This window comes from Nothobranchius furzeri, chromosome 7 (genome assembly GCF_043380555.1).
Source record: "Nothobranchius furzeri strain GRZ-AD chromosome 7, NfurGRZ-RIMD1, whole genome shotgun sequence".
Taxonomy (NCBI): domain Eukaryota; kingdom Metazoa; phylum Chordata; class Actinopteri; order Cyprinodontiformes; family Nothobranchiidae; genus Nothobranchius; species Nothobranchius furzeri.
In genome coordinates this window covers 36,948,907-36,965,894 of record NC_091747.1, presented here as the reverse complement: position 1 = coordinate 36,965,894, position 16,988 = coordinate 36,948,907, and the positions used below count along the sequence as shown (strand labels likewise).

Below are 16,988 nucleotides of genomic sequence, written 5' to 3'. Positions count from 1 at the left end.
TGAACTCCTCTTTGAGCACATCCCTTGAAGAATCATATTAGCAACACCTGTGAAATTGTATTTGCAGGAAAGAAGTGTGTCCCGTTTATTGAAGTATTTTGTGTTTAGTTTTTGACGTCTTGTCCATGCGTATTTCAGTTACGCTCATAGCTGCTAGCCAAAACTCTGGAGTTAAAAGTTTTCTGGATTTACTAAAATACCTGTCTGTACTTATTTGATTGATGGTAGTTTTACTTTCTATTAGACTCCAAATGTAATCATTTGGCACGTTTCTAATTCATAATTTGTAATAATGTAATCGGTGATATTAGCATTAGCATTCCTATGGGTTTTTCCACGTATATCAGCATTGCGCTAACCACTCGCTGCCAAATTGCAGCCTCTGCGATTAGAAAAACTCCTTTTGTCACATCGCAATTTAATTGCACATGTAGTTAAATGTTCAGCCCTAATATACATGCAGCTCTATGCTAAAAGTGTATTTTCAAAGAGGTAATGATGGATTTCTTTGTAAAAGTTGTCCATCTTTCCAACAGAAAGATTTGCCTGGACCAACGTAACGTGATAACAACGTAACGTGATTGCGTAATTCCATAAGGTTCATGTTCAGCCAATCAACTACTTTGACGTCATCGGCAGTCGACGGACCCCGAGCCGATCTTGCACCCGAGCAGATCTTGTACCGACACAGGCTGTCGCTTCAGCTAAATTTCTGCTAGCTGAGCCAACGTTCCAGCTAACACCTCACAGCTTTAACACACTAAACTCATCAAACACACAGCAACAAAACTTCAAGATTATAATTCTTTTGATTTGTTTTATCGTTTAAAATATTTTGTTTTTTTATATATATATTTTACATATGATCATCATTATTGTTTACATTTCTATTTATTCTTTCAAATGAAAAAACACAAGTCACCTTATAAACGCAGTACATTCATTAAGCTTCCTGCACTCACACTGATTGCTGCCCCACTCTGCACAAGTGTCAGATTAAAAACACAAACAGGTTCAAAATTTAAATTCATCACATTGGTTAAATGAGACTGAACTGTTAAGGGAGTGTTTAAGGCAAAATAAACACAAGCCAAAGCCACTTCCACTTCTATATTTGACGAATGAGGCTGCATGAAAGCGAGGATTAGGCTGTCAGAGCACTGACTGGATGAATGTGTGAGCGTGTGCACATGTGATGCATATTTAAAACATTTGCAATTTGATGATGAAAACAAATCCTGGCACATTAGCGCTCAGAATTTCTCCCGTTCGCACGCAAACTTGGAGAAGGGGAGGGCCCTGGCGTGTGTGTGTGTGCGTGCGTGCGTGTGCACGTGCATGCGTGCGTGCGTGTGTGTGTGTGTGGCAGTAAGTGTCGCCGAGGGTTAAGCCGGCAGCTGTTTAAATTCAGTTTAACATCGCTGTCTCTGCAACATGCCAGTTTGAACGCGCTCCTCGGGGACGGACTGACGGTGACACTGTTGTCATTTTTCTGTCATTGCCTTCTTTCTGCTCTTTTTCTTGTTAAAAACATTCCCTTTAAATTCTCACACCCAACATTCAAACCTTGCTTTTCTTCAGTTCGCCAACAACGATAAGCTCAAGAATCTGATAGGAAGATCCGAGCTGATTCCTTTCCTGTCTGCTTAAGCCACCTGTCAGAGGTCATTGCCCCACGGCCTGAGAATTAAGTTTAGCACCACATTAGTGTCTGACTGGTCCAGAGTTGTATGGCTCCATTTGTAATGAGATCACGTAGTTCAGATTCGCTGAAGTGAAGTTCTGTGAGGTGGTTAAAAATGTATCTATTGTAAATAGCTCTTTGATCAGCCTTAGTTTGGAGAAACAGAGATTGATCTGACTAAATTACTGAGCTAATGGCTCATCACAAGGGGACTGGGTTCTGCCATCTTGTAAACATTCAGACATATGTTATGATCTTCCTGTAAGAGGAATACACAGCTGATTTAATTAGCTTTAACCAGACAGTTTTCTTGTATTTCTTCTTAATTGTAGCTAATCTGTTCTTAGCTCTGCTCAGACTAACCATTAGCTTATCAATCCAACCTGACATCATTTGTTTCTCCAAGCTAAGGTTCTGTAATGAGTTAGAACGTAACTTAATGAAAACAATGATTTCATGTAAATAATCATGTTCATAATTAAATATTTTAATTTATTGTGCTCAAACTAGCAGTAAGCTCAACAGTCCAGTAGGATGCTATTTCTCCAAACAAAGGCTGTTCAGGAAGAAATTGTCAAGATAGTTATATTTTCTCAAAGGCAACATTTGAAAAGGGAAATAAACTTGCTTTAACCATAAGAAACAATCTAGATGAGCAAATAAATAAAACTGCAAAGCGGAGAACTGATCTTTGAAGTCTCAGCGTAACAAGTAGAAAACTTCTGACAGCTGAGTTCCAAGAACGGTGAGCTCTACAGCGGCTGTGGTCTACGATCAGAAAGAGAGAGATTGTTTTGGCTATAATGTGAAGATGTGAAATGTGAAAGGATTAAAGGAGTCAGTTTGAGCATACAACAGCAGCTGAAAAGGGAAAATGAAACAAAGGAAGGTCTTTCAACAGCTCTCACTGTAAATATTATAAAACACTTGAGAAGATCAGTAAAATTCAGTCTTTATGGTTTGTGTGTATAAGTCAACATGGTGCAAATCCCTTTATTTTATCCATTAATAACGTTAAAACAAAGAAATCATCTTTATTCACGCTACCTGATCTCTTTATTATATCATCTCTTAATTTGAAATTTAATAATGAATCCTTAGTTTTCACACACACACACACACACACACTCATAAAAAGAAAAGGTTTGACTTGCAAAGCTGCTGTGTCTGGAGTAAACTTGTCACAAACATTTGAGTGAATCTTGTCAGACCTACTTATTTTTGTTTTGCTGTGTGTGTGTGTGTGTGTGTGTGTGTGTGTGTGTGTGTGTGTGTGTGTGTGTGTGTGTGTGTGTGTGTGTGTGTGTGTGTGTGTGTGTGTGTGTGTGTGTAGGAGTCACTGCTCCCAGTTGGGTGTCCCTTCTGATCTTTAACTGTGTGATGAAACAGTGTGAGTGATACATAAAAGATAAAAGTACGCACACACACACACACACACACACACACACACATATATATACAGCTCTGTTTACGGCTGAAAACATACACTAGCCCTTCACTCTGTGGCTAACTACTGATGCCCGCAGGCCAGGAGGGCTGAGACAAGCACAAGTCACGCAACTGCCTCTCTTTTATTTTGTCATCTTGGTCACTCCTTCTCTAACGTTCACAGCTCAGTGTGTACCTGCCTGTTGCATTTCGGTGACACATTCACTCCTTCAACACCGCTGCTGTAAACTGATGTTTAGCCTCCTTTGTTTGTTTAACTGACCCAATACAGCACAATGCATCTGTGAGAACGTCGATGCACACCAAGGCAAAATCGCTTGTTCCACAATAATTGAGCAGAGAGAAGCATTGCATTCAAACAGATTTGCAGAGAGCAGAAAAAGCCTGTCCGTATTTGGAGATATTATTAAGTACTCTTATGATCATTTATCAGCACAGAATTTTCTGTTAAGGGAAGAAATCAGTAATATAAACTTCCTTTATCCTAACTGACGTGCTCCTATTTTTACCTGTGTGTGATCGCACAAACTGGTGATTTTCCATAACATATGCTGACCAAAGCGAACCTAATCTGGCTGTCAGTAGTTAGCGTATTGAACTGTGTCAGGTCAGATGCCACCTTTAGTTAGTGATTATTCCAACCACATGGAAACATATCGATTTACATCAGGACCAGCAGCAGGGGCTGGGTCCGTTCGCTTTAGCACACTGAAGCATGCTTTAATTAAGATAAATGGAGGTGACAGTCATAACAAACAGCCTGAAGGACAATGATGTGAGGCAGTGAGCGCGCAGACCCAGCCTGATGACACGTAGAACACGAGTTACATTATTTAGAGAAACAGCATCCATGCATAAAGAGCACATGCATTGTTTAAATTCACCCAGTTTAACCATAAACACATCAGCTTTTTCTGGCTGTGGATGTGTTCATTTAAAGGTGATATTGGGTGTTTAGCAGCAGGGAGCTGAAGGCTATTGGAACTGAGAAGGTTAGAAGCATTTGGTTGTGGATCTAATCTAAACCTAGCCTAGAATACCGGTAGTCATTAGCTGAAGCTAGATTATTTTGCTCTGCATTTTCTAGCCATGCTCCATTGGGACCTCCGCAGCCCCGGCTAGTCTGGTGGCTGGCCAATCACAGCGCTCTATTGGTCGTGTGGGCAGGATGTTACTGCGGCTTAGCAAAGCTAAGTTGGGGACGGCTCGTTTGAAACAGCTTTGGCATCAACTTTGGACTATTTAAATTGGGCTTCTCTTTTCAAGAGCAGATAAAATTACTTAAGTTTATTTACAAAAAGGATGTATTTGCATCTTCATCAACTGTAGCGCCCCCAACTGGTGGCAACTCCTAGAAAATTGCTGGCCCTGTCGAGGAAGACCAGTGTTAATAAATCATATTAGTGTTCACTCAAACCATAAATTCATCTTATTAATCAAGACACAATTGTAAAACCCAATAAAAATATTTCAGTTAATCAGTAAATAAATTATCAGAATTAAAAAACAATTGTATATGTTTCTGCTGCTCACCATTTAAAAACGGTTATACCTCCACGGTTTTTGTGAAGACAGCAACATGTGAATTAAACTAAAAAAATAATATTCTAAATAATTTTTAAATAAGATTTCTAATAACTAAAAGTGTTTTAGATACCTGTTGTTTTTTTTATAAAAAAGAATAAAGGAGCATCACCACAGGCTAAACTCGTCCGGAGTTCTCACAAGGACTAATTTGGTGTTCCACCCTGAAATTTTCTTTGGTCCCATCCAGACCCCTAATCAAAATTTTCTGGGGCTGCCCCTGTTCATTATGCTTCATGACGGATAACCTCGTTGACTGACATCTGTAGCGGTGAGTACGTCATGTTGTTTGTTATCCAAGAGCATGTAGAGTCAGCATGAACGACTGCCCACTTTATATGGGTCGTGGCCAGACTACATATTCACATGGCTTGCCAGGCTAATCTACCCTAATCCTAATTTTTACAAAAAACTCTTCACTTTGCTTTATGACATTTTAATCATTTTCATAGAGCTGCATAATTTTAGTAAACATAAAATTGTGATATCGTTGTGTATAATGACAACAATGCCAATCGATCCATATTAATCTCACAACTCTTTAGCCACACTGATTGTGCTTGTTTGTTGTAAAAAAGCTAATAATTATGTTTAAAAATGTAAAAGAAGCCAAAAAATGCAGATGTGGTTATAAATAATTACAGCCGAGCTTCTGCCGGTGAACAAACTGCAATTTTTCCTCCAATCAAAAATCACCTGCCTCCAGATTTCTAATCAGATGTGTCCAAATTTAAAACCATTTAGAACAACATCTGGGAGACATCAACATGTTAGTAGTGTTGCTGCATCTCTCAAGTGTTTCCATTTCCAGTGAATTTACTCTCCGCTGGCCTCTGAGCGCTTGTTGCCTCCCCCTTGCCCCTCCATGCTGAGCGGTAGCTATGACCATAATTACACCAGACAGCTCCCAACAATAGTGTTGGACCAACAAAGGCTTCTGCTCCCTCTGTGTGAGTCCCGCCTGTCTGTTCGTACCCACTCAAACTCAAAATACACACACACTATACTCCACTGTTTGCACACAAACACACCACCCACTTCTGCATGGCTGCCACTTGCTGTAATAGTTGGGGTCTAATGCTCCTCTAACCCCTCACCCTCTGCTAGGATCTGAGTAATTCACTTATGGCCCCTGTGATCCACAAGGGCTCCACTCCTCCAGAGTCAAACTCCATTCATGCAGATTTTGTCTAGGGGTAAAAAAGCCTGTGTCGTGGATCAATTCAGCCGACTAATGAGCAATCTGTGAGGAGCCTAAAAGCATAAAGAACCTTAATCCCTTTCATGGTTGTGAACAGATACAAAGGATTACCATGACTAGTCTGTTATAGCAGTTAAACAACTGCTTCCTGCAGAGGGAGCAATAACAAGCAAGAAGGTGGGAAAGCCAACTTTACATTAATGTAAGACAATCTTCTACAATTAAAGAAATGTCTTATCTGTTCTAAATGTTAATCAAACTTTAAACGTTTGATTTTTATGGAAGCCCCATTCCCACCACTCAGAAAAATAAAAAATATGATCTCATAATTATGACTTAACTATCTCATTATAATGAGATAGTTAAGTCATAATTATGAGAAAACTAAATCATAATTATGAGATACTAAGTCATAGTAATGAGATAGTATTTCATAATTATGAGATACTAAGTCATAATAATGAGATAGTATTTCATAATTATGTGATACTAGGACATAATAATGAGATAGTATTTCATAATTATGTGATACTAAGACATAATAATGAGATAGTATTTCATAATTATGCGATACTAAGTCATAATAATGAGATAGTATCTCATTATATTGAGATGTTTGTCATCATTATGAGATAATTTTTTTTATCTGAGTGGCGGGAATGGGCTTCCATATTTTACCTAAACCTTTTTATTACAGACAAGTCCTAAGCAGCTCCCAAAGTCCACCACGGTGAAGAAGGATTTTGATCTCCTAGACCAGGTCTCAGATCATTCTCCTTCTTTTGTGGTGTGATCAGTAATGTCCTCTTTTCAGTATGTTGAATCGTTATCAGGATATTTCCACGTACAACACATGTTCTACGGAATGGGACGTGTTCCAAGTCACTGTTTTTAAATCTTTCTTACAGATTCCTGTGGGAGGACAGTACCCAGAGAAAACCCACACACGCACGGGGGGGAACATGGTAACTTTACACAGAAAGGCTGAGAAGGCAGGATTTCAACCAGTGACCTTTTCATTACCAACTGGTCCATCATGCAGCCCGAGGAGATAGGAGAAAAAAGGAAAAGCATTAGAGAACTTCATTAAAATGGAAAAACTCTAGTTTCTGTGTCGTTTTGTCATCAGTTACGCTGGCAGAAACCAGCTTAAAGGCAGATCCCATCCATCTCACACAGCAGAAGGTAAAGCTACAACATCAGACAGATGCTTTAAAATCTTTAGACCAGAGTTTGATTAGGGGAAACAAAAAAGAGATTTAAAAAGATAACTTGTTGGCGACTCTATGTGACTACATGCACATCTGTGTGAGTCGAGCTATATCACTAATCGAGCTAGCCACGAGAGAGCCTTTATCCTTGTTTACATGTCTGTTTCACAATCAAATTGTTTAACGAAATGCGTTTGACTCCACGTCATGCGCTCAGGCTTCAGCCAATCTGAGAAAGTTATGTCTGTTTTTTGATATGTCAGTAATGTGGATACCCCCCCCCCCACACACACACACACACACACACACACACACACACACACAGTGATGCAGCGTTGTACCGGTGTGTCGAGGTGAAGAGAAAGCTGAGTCAGAGGTGAAGCTCTTCATTTACCGGTCGATCTACGTTCCGACCCTCACCTATAGTCACGAGCTTTGGGTAGTGACCAAAATAACGAGATTGGTTGGATACAAGCAGTCAAAATGAGAGTTCTCTGCAGGGTGAGAAGGGTGAGAAACTTGGCCATCCGAGAGGGCTACTTCTCCACATCGAGAGGAGCCAGTTGAGGGCGCTAGGGGATCTGGATGCACCTGGTGAGGTTTTCCGGGCACGTCCAACTGGGAGAAGACCTTAAGGAAGATGCAGGACACGCTGGAGGGACTGTGTCTCTCGGCTGACCAGGGAACACCTTGGTATTCCCTTGGAGGTGCTGGCCCAAGTTGCTGGGGAGAGGGAAGACTGGGCCTCTCTGCTTAGGCTGCTGCCTCCGCGACCCGACCCCAGATAAGTGGAAAAGAATGGATGGATGGATGTAGACGAGCAAAAAGTATTGATAATCCTACTCAGATTACTAGTTTTACTCAGCCTGTTCCTGTCTAACAGGTTCAATACAAAATTGAAAATGAGAAACTTTATGAATCAAAATAAAAGTAAGGATCCTCCATCTTCTTTTGGACACAGAAGTCAGCAGGCAGAGTTACAGACATCGCATGTGGACGAAAGAGGAAGAAAAAATATTCTGCAGCTGTTTTTTTAGATCTGATCACGCACTCCTCATGGTGAATTTCCTTCACAGGGGTCAATGGTACAAACAGAAGGGGGTGGAGGGTGTTTCTCCCAAAGAAAACAACTCTTTTGTCCACTTTCTTAGAAACAAATCATTTATTTTGTTACTCTTTTAAGACTGAGATATTTTTGTATTTCCTCTGATTTGTTTTGACCCTTTGGTGTCCTATTGAACTCGCCGTGTAGAACATCCGTCCCATCGGAGATGTTTCACTGATACTAAGTGATTCTTATCTCTTTCACCCTATAATACCGTAATTGGATCAAACAGCAGGCGCAATTGAAAAGGTCAAAGGGTGTGGTCTTTGGAGGGTTTAAGAGTTCACTCTGATAAAAGTGCAGACAGCTGGGACCGATGGGTCATTGAGTTTCACAGTCGAGTGTTCAGCGTTCAGTCACAACCTGGAAGCATCAAGGTGGAGATTGTGGAAATAAAATCCTCCAGATTATTTACAAGATCCCTCAGAAAGATGATTCTGCACTAACGCGGCCATGCCCAGTGGCAGTGTTCAGCGGCGCTGGGGCACAGCTGTGCTTTGTGCTAAATGCTAACGCATGCAACAAATCATATTCACTGAGTGGATTTGCCTTTTGTACACACTTATAAATTGTCTCCCTCTATGTTTTCATATACTCTGTCCTAATCTTTTAATCCTTGTAAACCTTTTTCTACGTTTATGGTTGGTAATTTGAGCATTTATTCCATAAAGGATTAGAAATATATGAAAATCTAAATGAAAAACAGGCATGATTTTCATCCTAAATCTGTATTTTATCTATTTGCTAACAGAGTCCATCAGACCTAACCAGCAATCCCCCTCATGAGCTCTATCAAAATCTATATTTCACATCATCGTGCTGGGGGTTGGTCTATTCTGAGACAGCCCTCAAGCTAATGTAAGAGATATCAAACATCTAGTCAGTTTGCATGAAAGTTTTATCCTCTGTGCTCTTAAACATGGAACAGAAGCCTTCAACGCCAACACTGTGTGTTTGAGAGGCAACTCTAAAGTGGCCACGGCGTGACCTCTCCACTGCTGAACACTTATCTTGCTGATCTGTCCCCAGCTCCGCCTGACCATCCCGTCTGCGTGCTAGGGAAGGAAAACGCGTGGGGTCACTGGGAGTTTAGCAAACACAAGAGTCTGTCTATGATCCGACCTGACCCACAGTTTCACCCCTCAGCAAAAAGACTCCATTCAGAAGCAGTTGTCACGCTGCCGCACTTCCCGCTTTAGGAAATCAAATGGACTGCATCGTCATTGACCCAATTTGTTAGAGACCTGATGTGGAAATAATAGACCAAAAACCACTGTGAAGTGAAGCCTTTCATCTTTGAAGTTCATTTAAATTTATGAACGTTGGAATAAAAATCTAATCTAATTGTTTTTGTTCCGTGATTTTTTTTTTATTAGAGGGGTTGTTACAAAACTATCTGTCTGCCTGCTGATGTCATGGTTGTGCTTGCCTGGCATGAGTCTGTGGGCTCTGGGGTGTTTCTCTTCCTCTTTTATCACAGCTAAAGGCCTGATGACACTCTTATTGAAACTGGGCTGCATGCTGTGCATCAGTAATGCACACGCATGGTCAAGTCTACACCATTATGGTTGTTTCTCTTTATGTTTTAACTCCAGGTGAGTTTCTCCGCCCTGTCAACACCCTGGCTAAGCTCACACCTCTGAGATATTCCAGAAACTTGCTTTCAAATGCAGCGCAGTGCAATGTGGGCTTGTTTACACCACAACCATGTAGATGTGGCAGCAAGCTTTGTTTTGGTGGGAGCATTAGGGACTGTGAGAAACTCTGAGTTTCCGAGCAGATTACTGAGACGGCTTTCAGATCACTGATGTGTGCGTGAGCGTTTCTGGTTCTCAAAACAGCCCAAACAGAATGATTCTTCCCTTTTCTGACTGTGTGGCAGTATTTATGAATTAGAGGGGGAAATGTGAGGCTTTGATGGGTAAAAGTTTATAAACTAACTGTAGAAAGAGCCATTAGTGTGACAAATCTGAAATCTGGTCATAGGAACAGTGTATGAAACACAAAATATTGCATAATAAATTAATGTTTTGATCGTTTCAGCCTTATATTTTCTTGTGTTTACAGTTTATGATGTATGCCCCACATTTGTTTCCTGCTCTTGTGTATTTTATCATGGCACCACATACCAGGGGCGTGTCCAGGGAGTGGCCTGGGGTGGCACATGCCACCCTTGGAATCTGATTGGCCACCCCAGGCGCCACCACACTAATTTACCTTTAAATAGGCTTTTCATTGTCCAAAAAAGGCTTGGAGGTAAAACAAAAAATAGCATAATCATTGGTGCCACCCATGCACAAAGTTGTGCCTCACCTGGGCCACCCCATTTTAAAAGATCTGGACACGCCACTGCCACATACAGTCCTGGCATGGTTACTACAGCTTTTTTAAATGAGTGAATTTTCACGTCGATCAACACCTTCTTAGAGTAGGCCCAATGCTAACAGGTGTGTGAGGGTATTTTTGACACAATGCTTTTGGAGAAACCTGAATCCTTCCGCCAATCCACAGAAACACACCGTGGTCCCACGCTGATCGATCAATGCATCTGAAAAATTCAGATTTTTTTGTGAATTTTTATCTTTTAAGTTTAGACATATCAACTGTGAAATACACGGAAAGCCTCCAGCCAGGTGATGGTGTTGTCATTATTGCTAGGATGGAGGCAATAATAAATAAAACAACAAATTGGGCATCGTATCTAACAGAATGATCCAAATGTTGTCTTTTTAATTAAATATTGGAAAATATGACAAAGTCTAAAACTAAAGAACAAAAACAACGAATGTACACTAATGTAAACAGTTCGCTGTAGAAATCTGAGCTTAGGTTTTCATTGCAGAACTACAACAAAAGACTCATTACTGTTAATCTGGGAATAATTTAGTAAATTAACCAAGTGTTTCCCAGAAAGTGAGCAAAAACTTTTTTTTTATAAACTTTATGTCTGAGAATGTTCATTGCAGAAGCAGAGAGGGAAACGTGGCTGAAACAGACAACAAACCACATGCTGCACTCCAGTTCACAAGTGCGACCACATTACAAGCACATGAAGCCCACAATAAACAGCATAATGATGCTCAACTTTTTTTAGATGCATGTCGTGCCAACGGCACACAGTGGTGCATTAGCAACTATTAGATCCACTCATGTCAAGGCCATAACAGTGTGTTTCATTAGCCTTATTTATAAGACAGCAGGCTGTGCATTAGGGGAGTTTAGGGTTTTAATATGTGGTCTCAGGGTTTTCAGCTTTAATGCTCTCTTCTGATTTCCATCAGCTCGCTCTGTCTTCTCTTGTTAGAGCCAGTTTAGATTTGATGTCTAATTAAAGAAAACAGGGAAAATAGTCAAAAGAAACAAGATAAAAGATGTGATGATGGCCAATTCTGCTGATTTGTTCTCCACAATATTAAAATGATGTTAATTTACTTTAGATTAGAATCTGTAAATTGCTATCACATGAATTAGATGAATGGGGAGAAAACAGGAAATCAGAGCAGATAAATGTGGAGGCAGCATTAATTGTCAGGGTAAATATTCGATAAACTCAACAGGAACAAGGTTAGGGACCTATGGTAGAAAAAAGAATTCCTGCTGGGAAAATGTTTGCTTAATAATAATAATAATAATAATAAATTATTATTATTATTATTATTATTATAAAGCAGGCCTTGAGTGAAGATCCTTGTGCTTGTTTTAGTTGTAGCTGGCTAGCTACATAGCTACGTGCTGTTATGACAGCAGATCCTCACTACACGGGACAAATTCCTAATTATTCACAAGTTGTGCCAAATAAAACTAAAATATCTCAAAAACTAAACATCACATATGTAATATTATGTCATTTTGAGAAAGAGGAGATGAAGCCAAAGAGTTTGATGGGTAATATGTGCAAGGTATGTAAATGTTGGGTCATTATGAATAATAACAGATACTGATATTTTCCATTTTTACATTTTAAGGCCAAAATCGGTCGATAACATTGGTAGTGATATCAGACATCCCTATTTACTGTCCCCAGACCATCATATTTATATCATTTTGCTTTAATGTTTTTCAATATTTGTCAAATATTTCACAACATGAACTCAAATCTTGTACCTTTTCTTCATTTCCGACGATAAATTAATCAGTGAAGTATTTTTATTGTGGGATTTTATTTACACACACACACACACATTGTCTAGCAGAGGTGTGACCAAGTCACTGCTTTGCACGTCTCAAGTAATTCACAAGTCTTTCCAGTCAAGTCTCAAGTCAAGTACAAGTTAAAGACAACCAAGTCCAAGTCGAGTCCAAAGTCAATGATGTGGAAGTCCAAGTCCTTAACTTTGACATTTCAAGTCATAATCAAGTCATCTGTCAAACTTCAATTTATTGACAATGATAATAAATAAATTCCAGAAATAAAGTTTCTTAAAGCTTCATTTATTTGCTCAAACAAGCAGAAAGTGAAACTGATTATAAACAAAGTGCTGCTGCATGTAGCCGTACAAAATCAAACCCAGAACCAAGAATGATTTATGATTTTTGTCCACGATGTTCAAGTCATCATCAAGTCAACAGATGCAAGTCGATTCAAGTCATAAGTCTTGTCCCTAATGGACAAAATAGAAACTGCACCAGGGGAACAAATCCCTTTGTCCTCCTTTGTGAAACTGTTAATAAATTAAACCCAAAGCTGCAGGTTTGGAGTCATATTCTTTTCAGTGACTCACAGACATATCTGACTCGTGTCAAACCACAAGAGGGATCTATTTGCTGCTGATCGGGTTAAATTTATCTAGAAAAACCTCTGGCTTCAAGTCCGTGTTTAAACATCAGAGGGAAGTCGTTTCTATATGTGGGTCAAGAGTTGATCAAATAGGGGAGCGGAGAATCTGGATGTAAACACAACCGCATCGCTCATGTTCCACGCTAATTAATCTTATTTGCGACGCATCAAAGGTCAGATAAGCTGGTCACTACTGCCGCTGATAAGGAGGCACCCAGCAGAGGAGGAGTAAACAAAAAAAGGCTTTGGACTGTCTCACTCTTACTGCTGTTTTAGATGCTTTAAAAATAACCACAACCAGGCGCGGGAGATGTCAGGATCATAGATCAGAAAGGATCTGAATGCAGAAGCAAAGATCAGATTGTTTCCACCCGGACCCTTTTTGATGTGGGACATTCTAATCCTGCTCACTGATGTGTCTAAATGAAGGGAGGTGAACTTCACTAAAGATGTGGATCATTGATTTTTACTCCTTATTTATATTAGCTGGTTCAGTTGTGTTCATTGCTTTTAAATAATATTAGTAATTTAATTATATTAGCCTTTTTACTGTAAATACCATAGAAGAATTTTCTTATTTCTAACTGCACAGGTTGCACGTCATGTAGCTGTTATGATCAGATGTGATCATAAATGATCATAAAACATGATGAAAATAGGTACAACAACCATGAGGTAATATTTTGTACAACTTTTGGCCGAAGGAAGCCCAGAAAAGAAGAAGCGTTTTCTTGGATGATGCACAATGAGCACATTTTCATTTCTAAAATGTACTAATTACAGCTCTCGCTCCTGAGCGTCGCACCTCACTCAGAGAGGGATGTTTACTGGTACTTCTAAATCTGCCTCCTACCTCAGATTCCCCAGATTATCATCTGTTCTCCAACTTTGTGTGCTGCCTAAGCTAAAAGAGCCTTCAGGAACCAATAGGAGAGTCTGCGTGAAAGCCAACGGGATGCCAGCTGCTGAAAGCGCATGCCAAGGCAAAGGCAGCAGATAGTAAGGACTGGTGCAGCAGGAATCAGAGGGCACGGTGAAAGGGAAAACCCTCATGTGACAGAGAAGGGAAAACCAGAAGAAGCTTAAATTCCTCAGCAAACTTCAGAGAAACTACGTCTCCTGATGAGACTTTTCTCTCAGCCCCCAGGAATCAGAAGGCGGTGAACCTTATAGAACATCTTCTGCTTCACCTCCACTGCCCTCACTTTCCCCCTTTATTCTCCTTCTGCTCATCACATGAAGTTTCGCTTACAAGACAGTGGAAAGATGCTCATTTCTCTTTGTTAAAGATAAAAATACAATCTCTCGTTTTTGCTGCCTTTCTTGTCCAGCTGTGCCGACAGCCTCTGTGTTGATGAGGCAGCTGCTAAAGGCCAGTGGCAACAAAATACGTTCTTAAGAGAACATGAATATTTGAAGAGGCGTTCAGAAGGAGGGATGGAAAAAAAAGCCTTGAACTCAGTGTCCAAAACATGAAAAGAGAGAAAGCAGTGATGGTGATTTAAGGCGGGGACATGAACAAACATTTCCTCATATCTACCCATCTCTAAATTATGAATCATCCTCACCAGCTCAATGAAATGTTTATACCACGGAGCCCCTCGCGAGGCTTGTGAAATGATCCCTGCTCTCTACAAAGACAGCAGCTTTATTTTAAACGTACATGTTCTCATTTTCAAATATCAGCATCTGTACCAGAAAAGCAGTGAGTGTTTAAACCATCTGTTCTAATTCTGATCTCCATCAGCCTCCACCTCTGAAACAAAGCAGCCCTAAGTTCCTTTACCTTGGAAGAAGCTCTTGACACGGAGGTAGGAGACAGCGAGACGCAGAACTGACAGCTTGTCCAGTTTGGAGATGACGTCCGGCGGGAACGGCAGCAGGCTGGCCAGCCGGTCCAGCTCTGCGTTGAGCCTGTCCCGGTGCCGCTTGGATGGGTTGCTTTTCTCATTGGCAGAGGATGGCTTCCTGAAGACCAGATTGACGCCAAAAAGTGTGTTTGAGTTTGCGAGTGTGACCGTGGAACAAGAAGATCAAAAAGGGCTTTTGCTCTAAGTGAGAGCAGTGAACATCATTGTGGTGTGATCGTGTTAAACCTTTTCTTTTATATATGATTCTCACACCTTTTAATTAGAGATCCCGGTGTAAATAAACATGGTATTAATTTAATTTAATCTCTAGATTGTTACCAGCTGATATATGCGTTTTATTTGTTGCTCCTTATCGTTGTGATCACAATAATAATATTTGTTTGGACATCAGCACTTCAAGGAAAAACACAAGACCAGACACCGCACAATGCTCCAGTGTCTCATCAATTCTCTCTCTGGAGTAAAGATCTGGACTTTTAGCCAAAGCCAGACTTAATTCCCAAACATTACAGTTAAATCTACTGTGCAGCCATTTTTCCTGACTTGGATATGAACAGTAGACTGACCGATCTGATTACACACGGAGATCATTCAACGGTCTGTTTTATGTGTGTATTGGATTGGTGTCACAGTTTTACCAGCTGAATTAAACATACACGTTATGCTCCAAATACTGGATTTGTGCTCCTTTTCTCTAAAACAGAATAAAATTAGAATGTTTTTTATTAAACACCAATAAGATGATCACCACCCTAACCCTAACCCTAACCCAACCACGAGTAAATGGTTGAATTAGACATTTCCAGCCAGATAACACCAATCTCCACACTGTTCTTTATTTTAGGTTCTAATTGGATGAGAACTATCATGAAAATTTTATTAAAATCACAGGATCTATAAATAATTAGGCTACATCACTCTTTCATATCTTATATAAAAAAGCTGCTGATCAATTTTCCCATGAAAGCTAAATTAAAGTTTTTAAAGCCTAATTAATAAAATTATTAAAATTAATTTGGCTGCAATAAAACTGGGAGATTAAAAGCATCAATTCACATATTTGTCCAACATTTGACAGTTTACGGTTCATGTTTTTACTCTGTGAACTTCCTGTCATCCTTTTTGGGTCCTTCAGATTTTTAACGCGTTGCAGGTTTGTGTTTAAGTGTTTGAGCACTTTTTGAACATTGCTCTGTGAAGCAGGGCCCCTTAACTGTTTCTGGATGGGTTTCCTCCTCTTTCTGCCCGCGTACATGCAGTCTCCCGGAGGGATCATGATCCTGCGCTCCTCGGAGGTAACAGGTGCGCTGCGGATAAGAGACAGCTACGTTAGCGCCTTTAAGGCTGCAGACCCTTTCAATGCAGGACGGGACCTCTAAGCAGCACGTTCAGTCTCGTTATATCATTACCTGGGATCCAGGTGACACTTACTGAGCCCATAAAATGAATTAAAATAAACTATACGGGTGTAAACATTCCAACGTCAGGTGGTTTACCCTCCATTAAAATAAAACTAAGTTAACTAAAAGAGCAGATAATAAGGTTTAAATGACCATAAAATTGATTTAAATACTAACCCAGAATATCTGCGGATTAAATCCAGTATACGGTTGGCTTTAGAGTCACGTCCACGTTAAATGTGTTAAAGGGATGCGTCTCACAGGGGTGCACCGGCTCCAGTAATAAATCCAAGAGGGAAATTAAAATAAAGCGGAGAGGTCCTGGTGAGCTCCGAGCTGATGTTTTCATCAGCTTCGCTCTGCTCGCAGCAGATGTTGCGGATTCTTTATACCCAATTCAGTCGCCTTGGCTTCCTCGCGTTTCAGGTGGCGGATTCCTTTGAATGACATGTCGAGCCCTTCGCACGCAACTAGCTGCCTCACAAACAGAGCGCCGGCGCGCGAGAGCGCGCGCGCGCACGCACACACACACACACACACACACACACACACCATGTGCGCTTAGGAGTGTACTGCGTTTATAGGAATTCAACCTTTTGTTGTCACATAACGTTAATTTTAACATCTAATTTTATCTTTAGAGATAATAAATGACTAGAAGGCGTGTTTTGATATTATCAAAGCTGTTACTGATTATTAAAAGTAT

General features: G+C 40.2%; 1 protein-coding gene across 1 annotated transcript in view; it reads right to left on the bottom strand.

Moving 5' to 3' along the window:
* LOC107382643 (uncharacterized) overlaps positions 1–16,670 on the bottom strand; it is a 72,522-nt gene extending 55,852 nt beyond the window's left edge. The window contains exons 1-3 of the mRNA XM_015954867.3: positions 16,460–16,670; positions 16,097–16,189; positions 14,798–14,979 (exon numbers count right to left, since the gene is read on the bottom strand). Coding sequence (XP_015810353.3) covers positions 14,798–14,979; positions 16,097–16,158 — 244 coding nt within the window. The 5' untranslated portion in view covers positions 16,159–16,189; positions 16,460–16,670. The remainder of the gene's footprint in view (positions 1–14,797; positions 14,980–16,096; positions 16,190–16,459) is intronic.
* Positions 16,671–16,988: the final 318 nt, after the last annotated feature.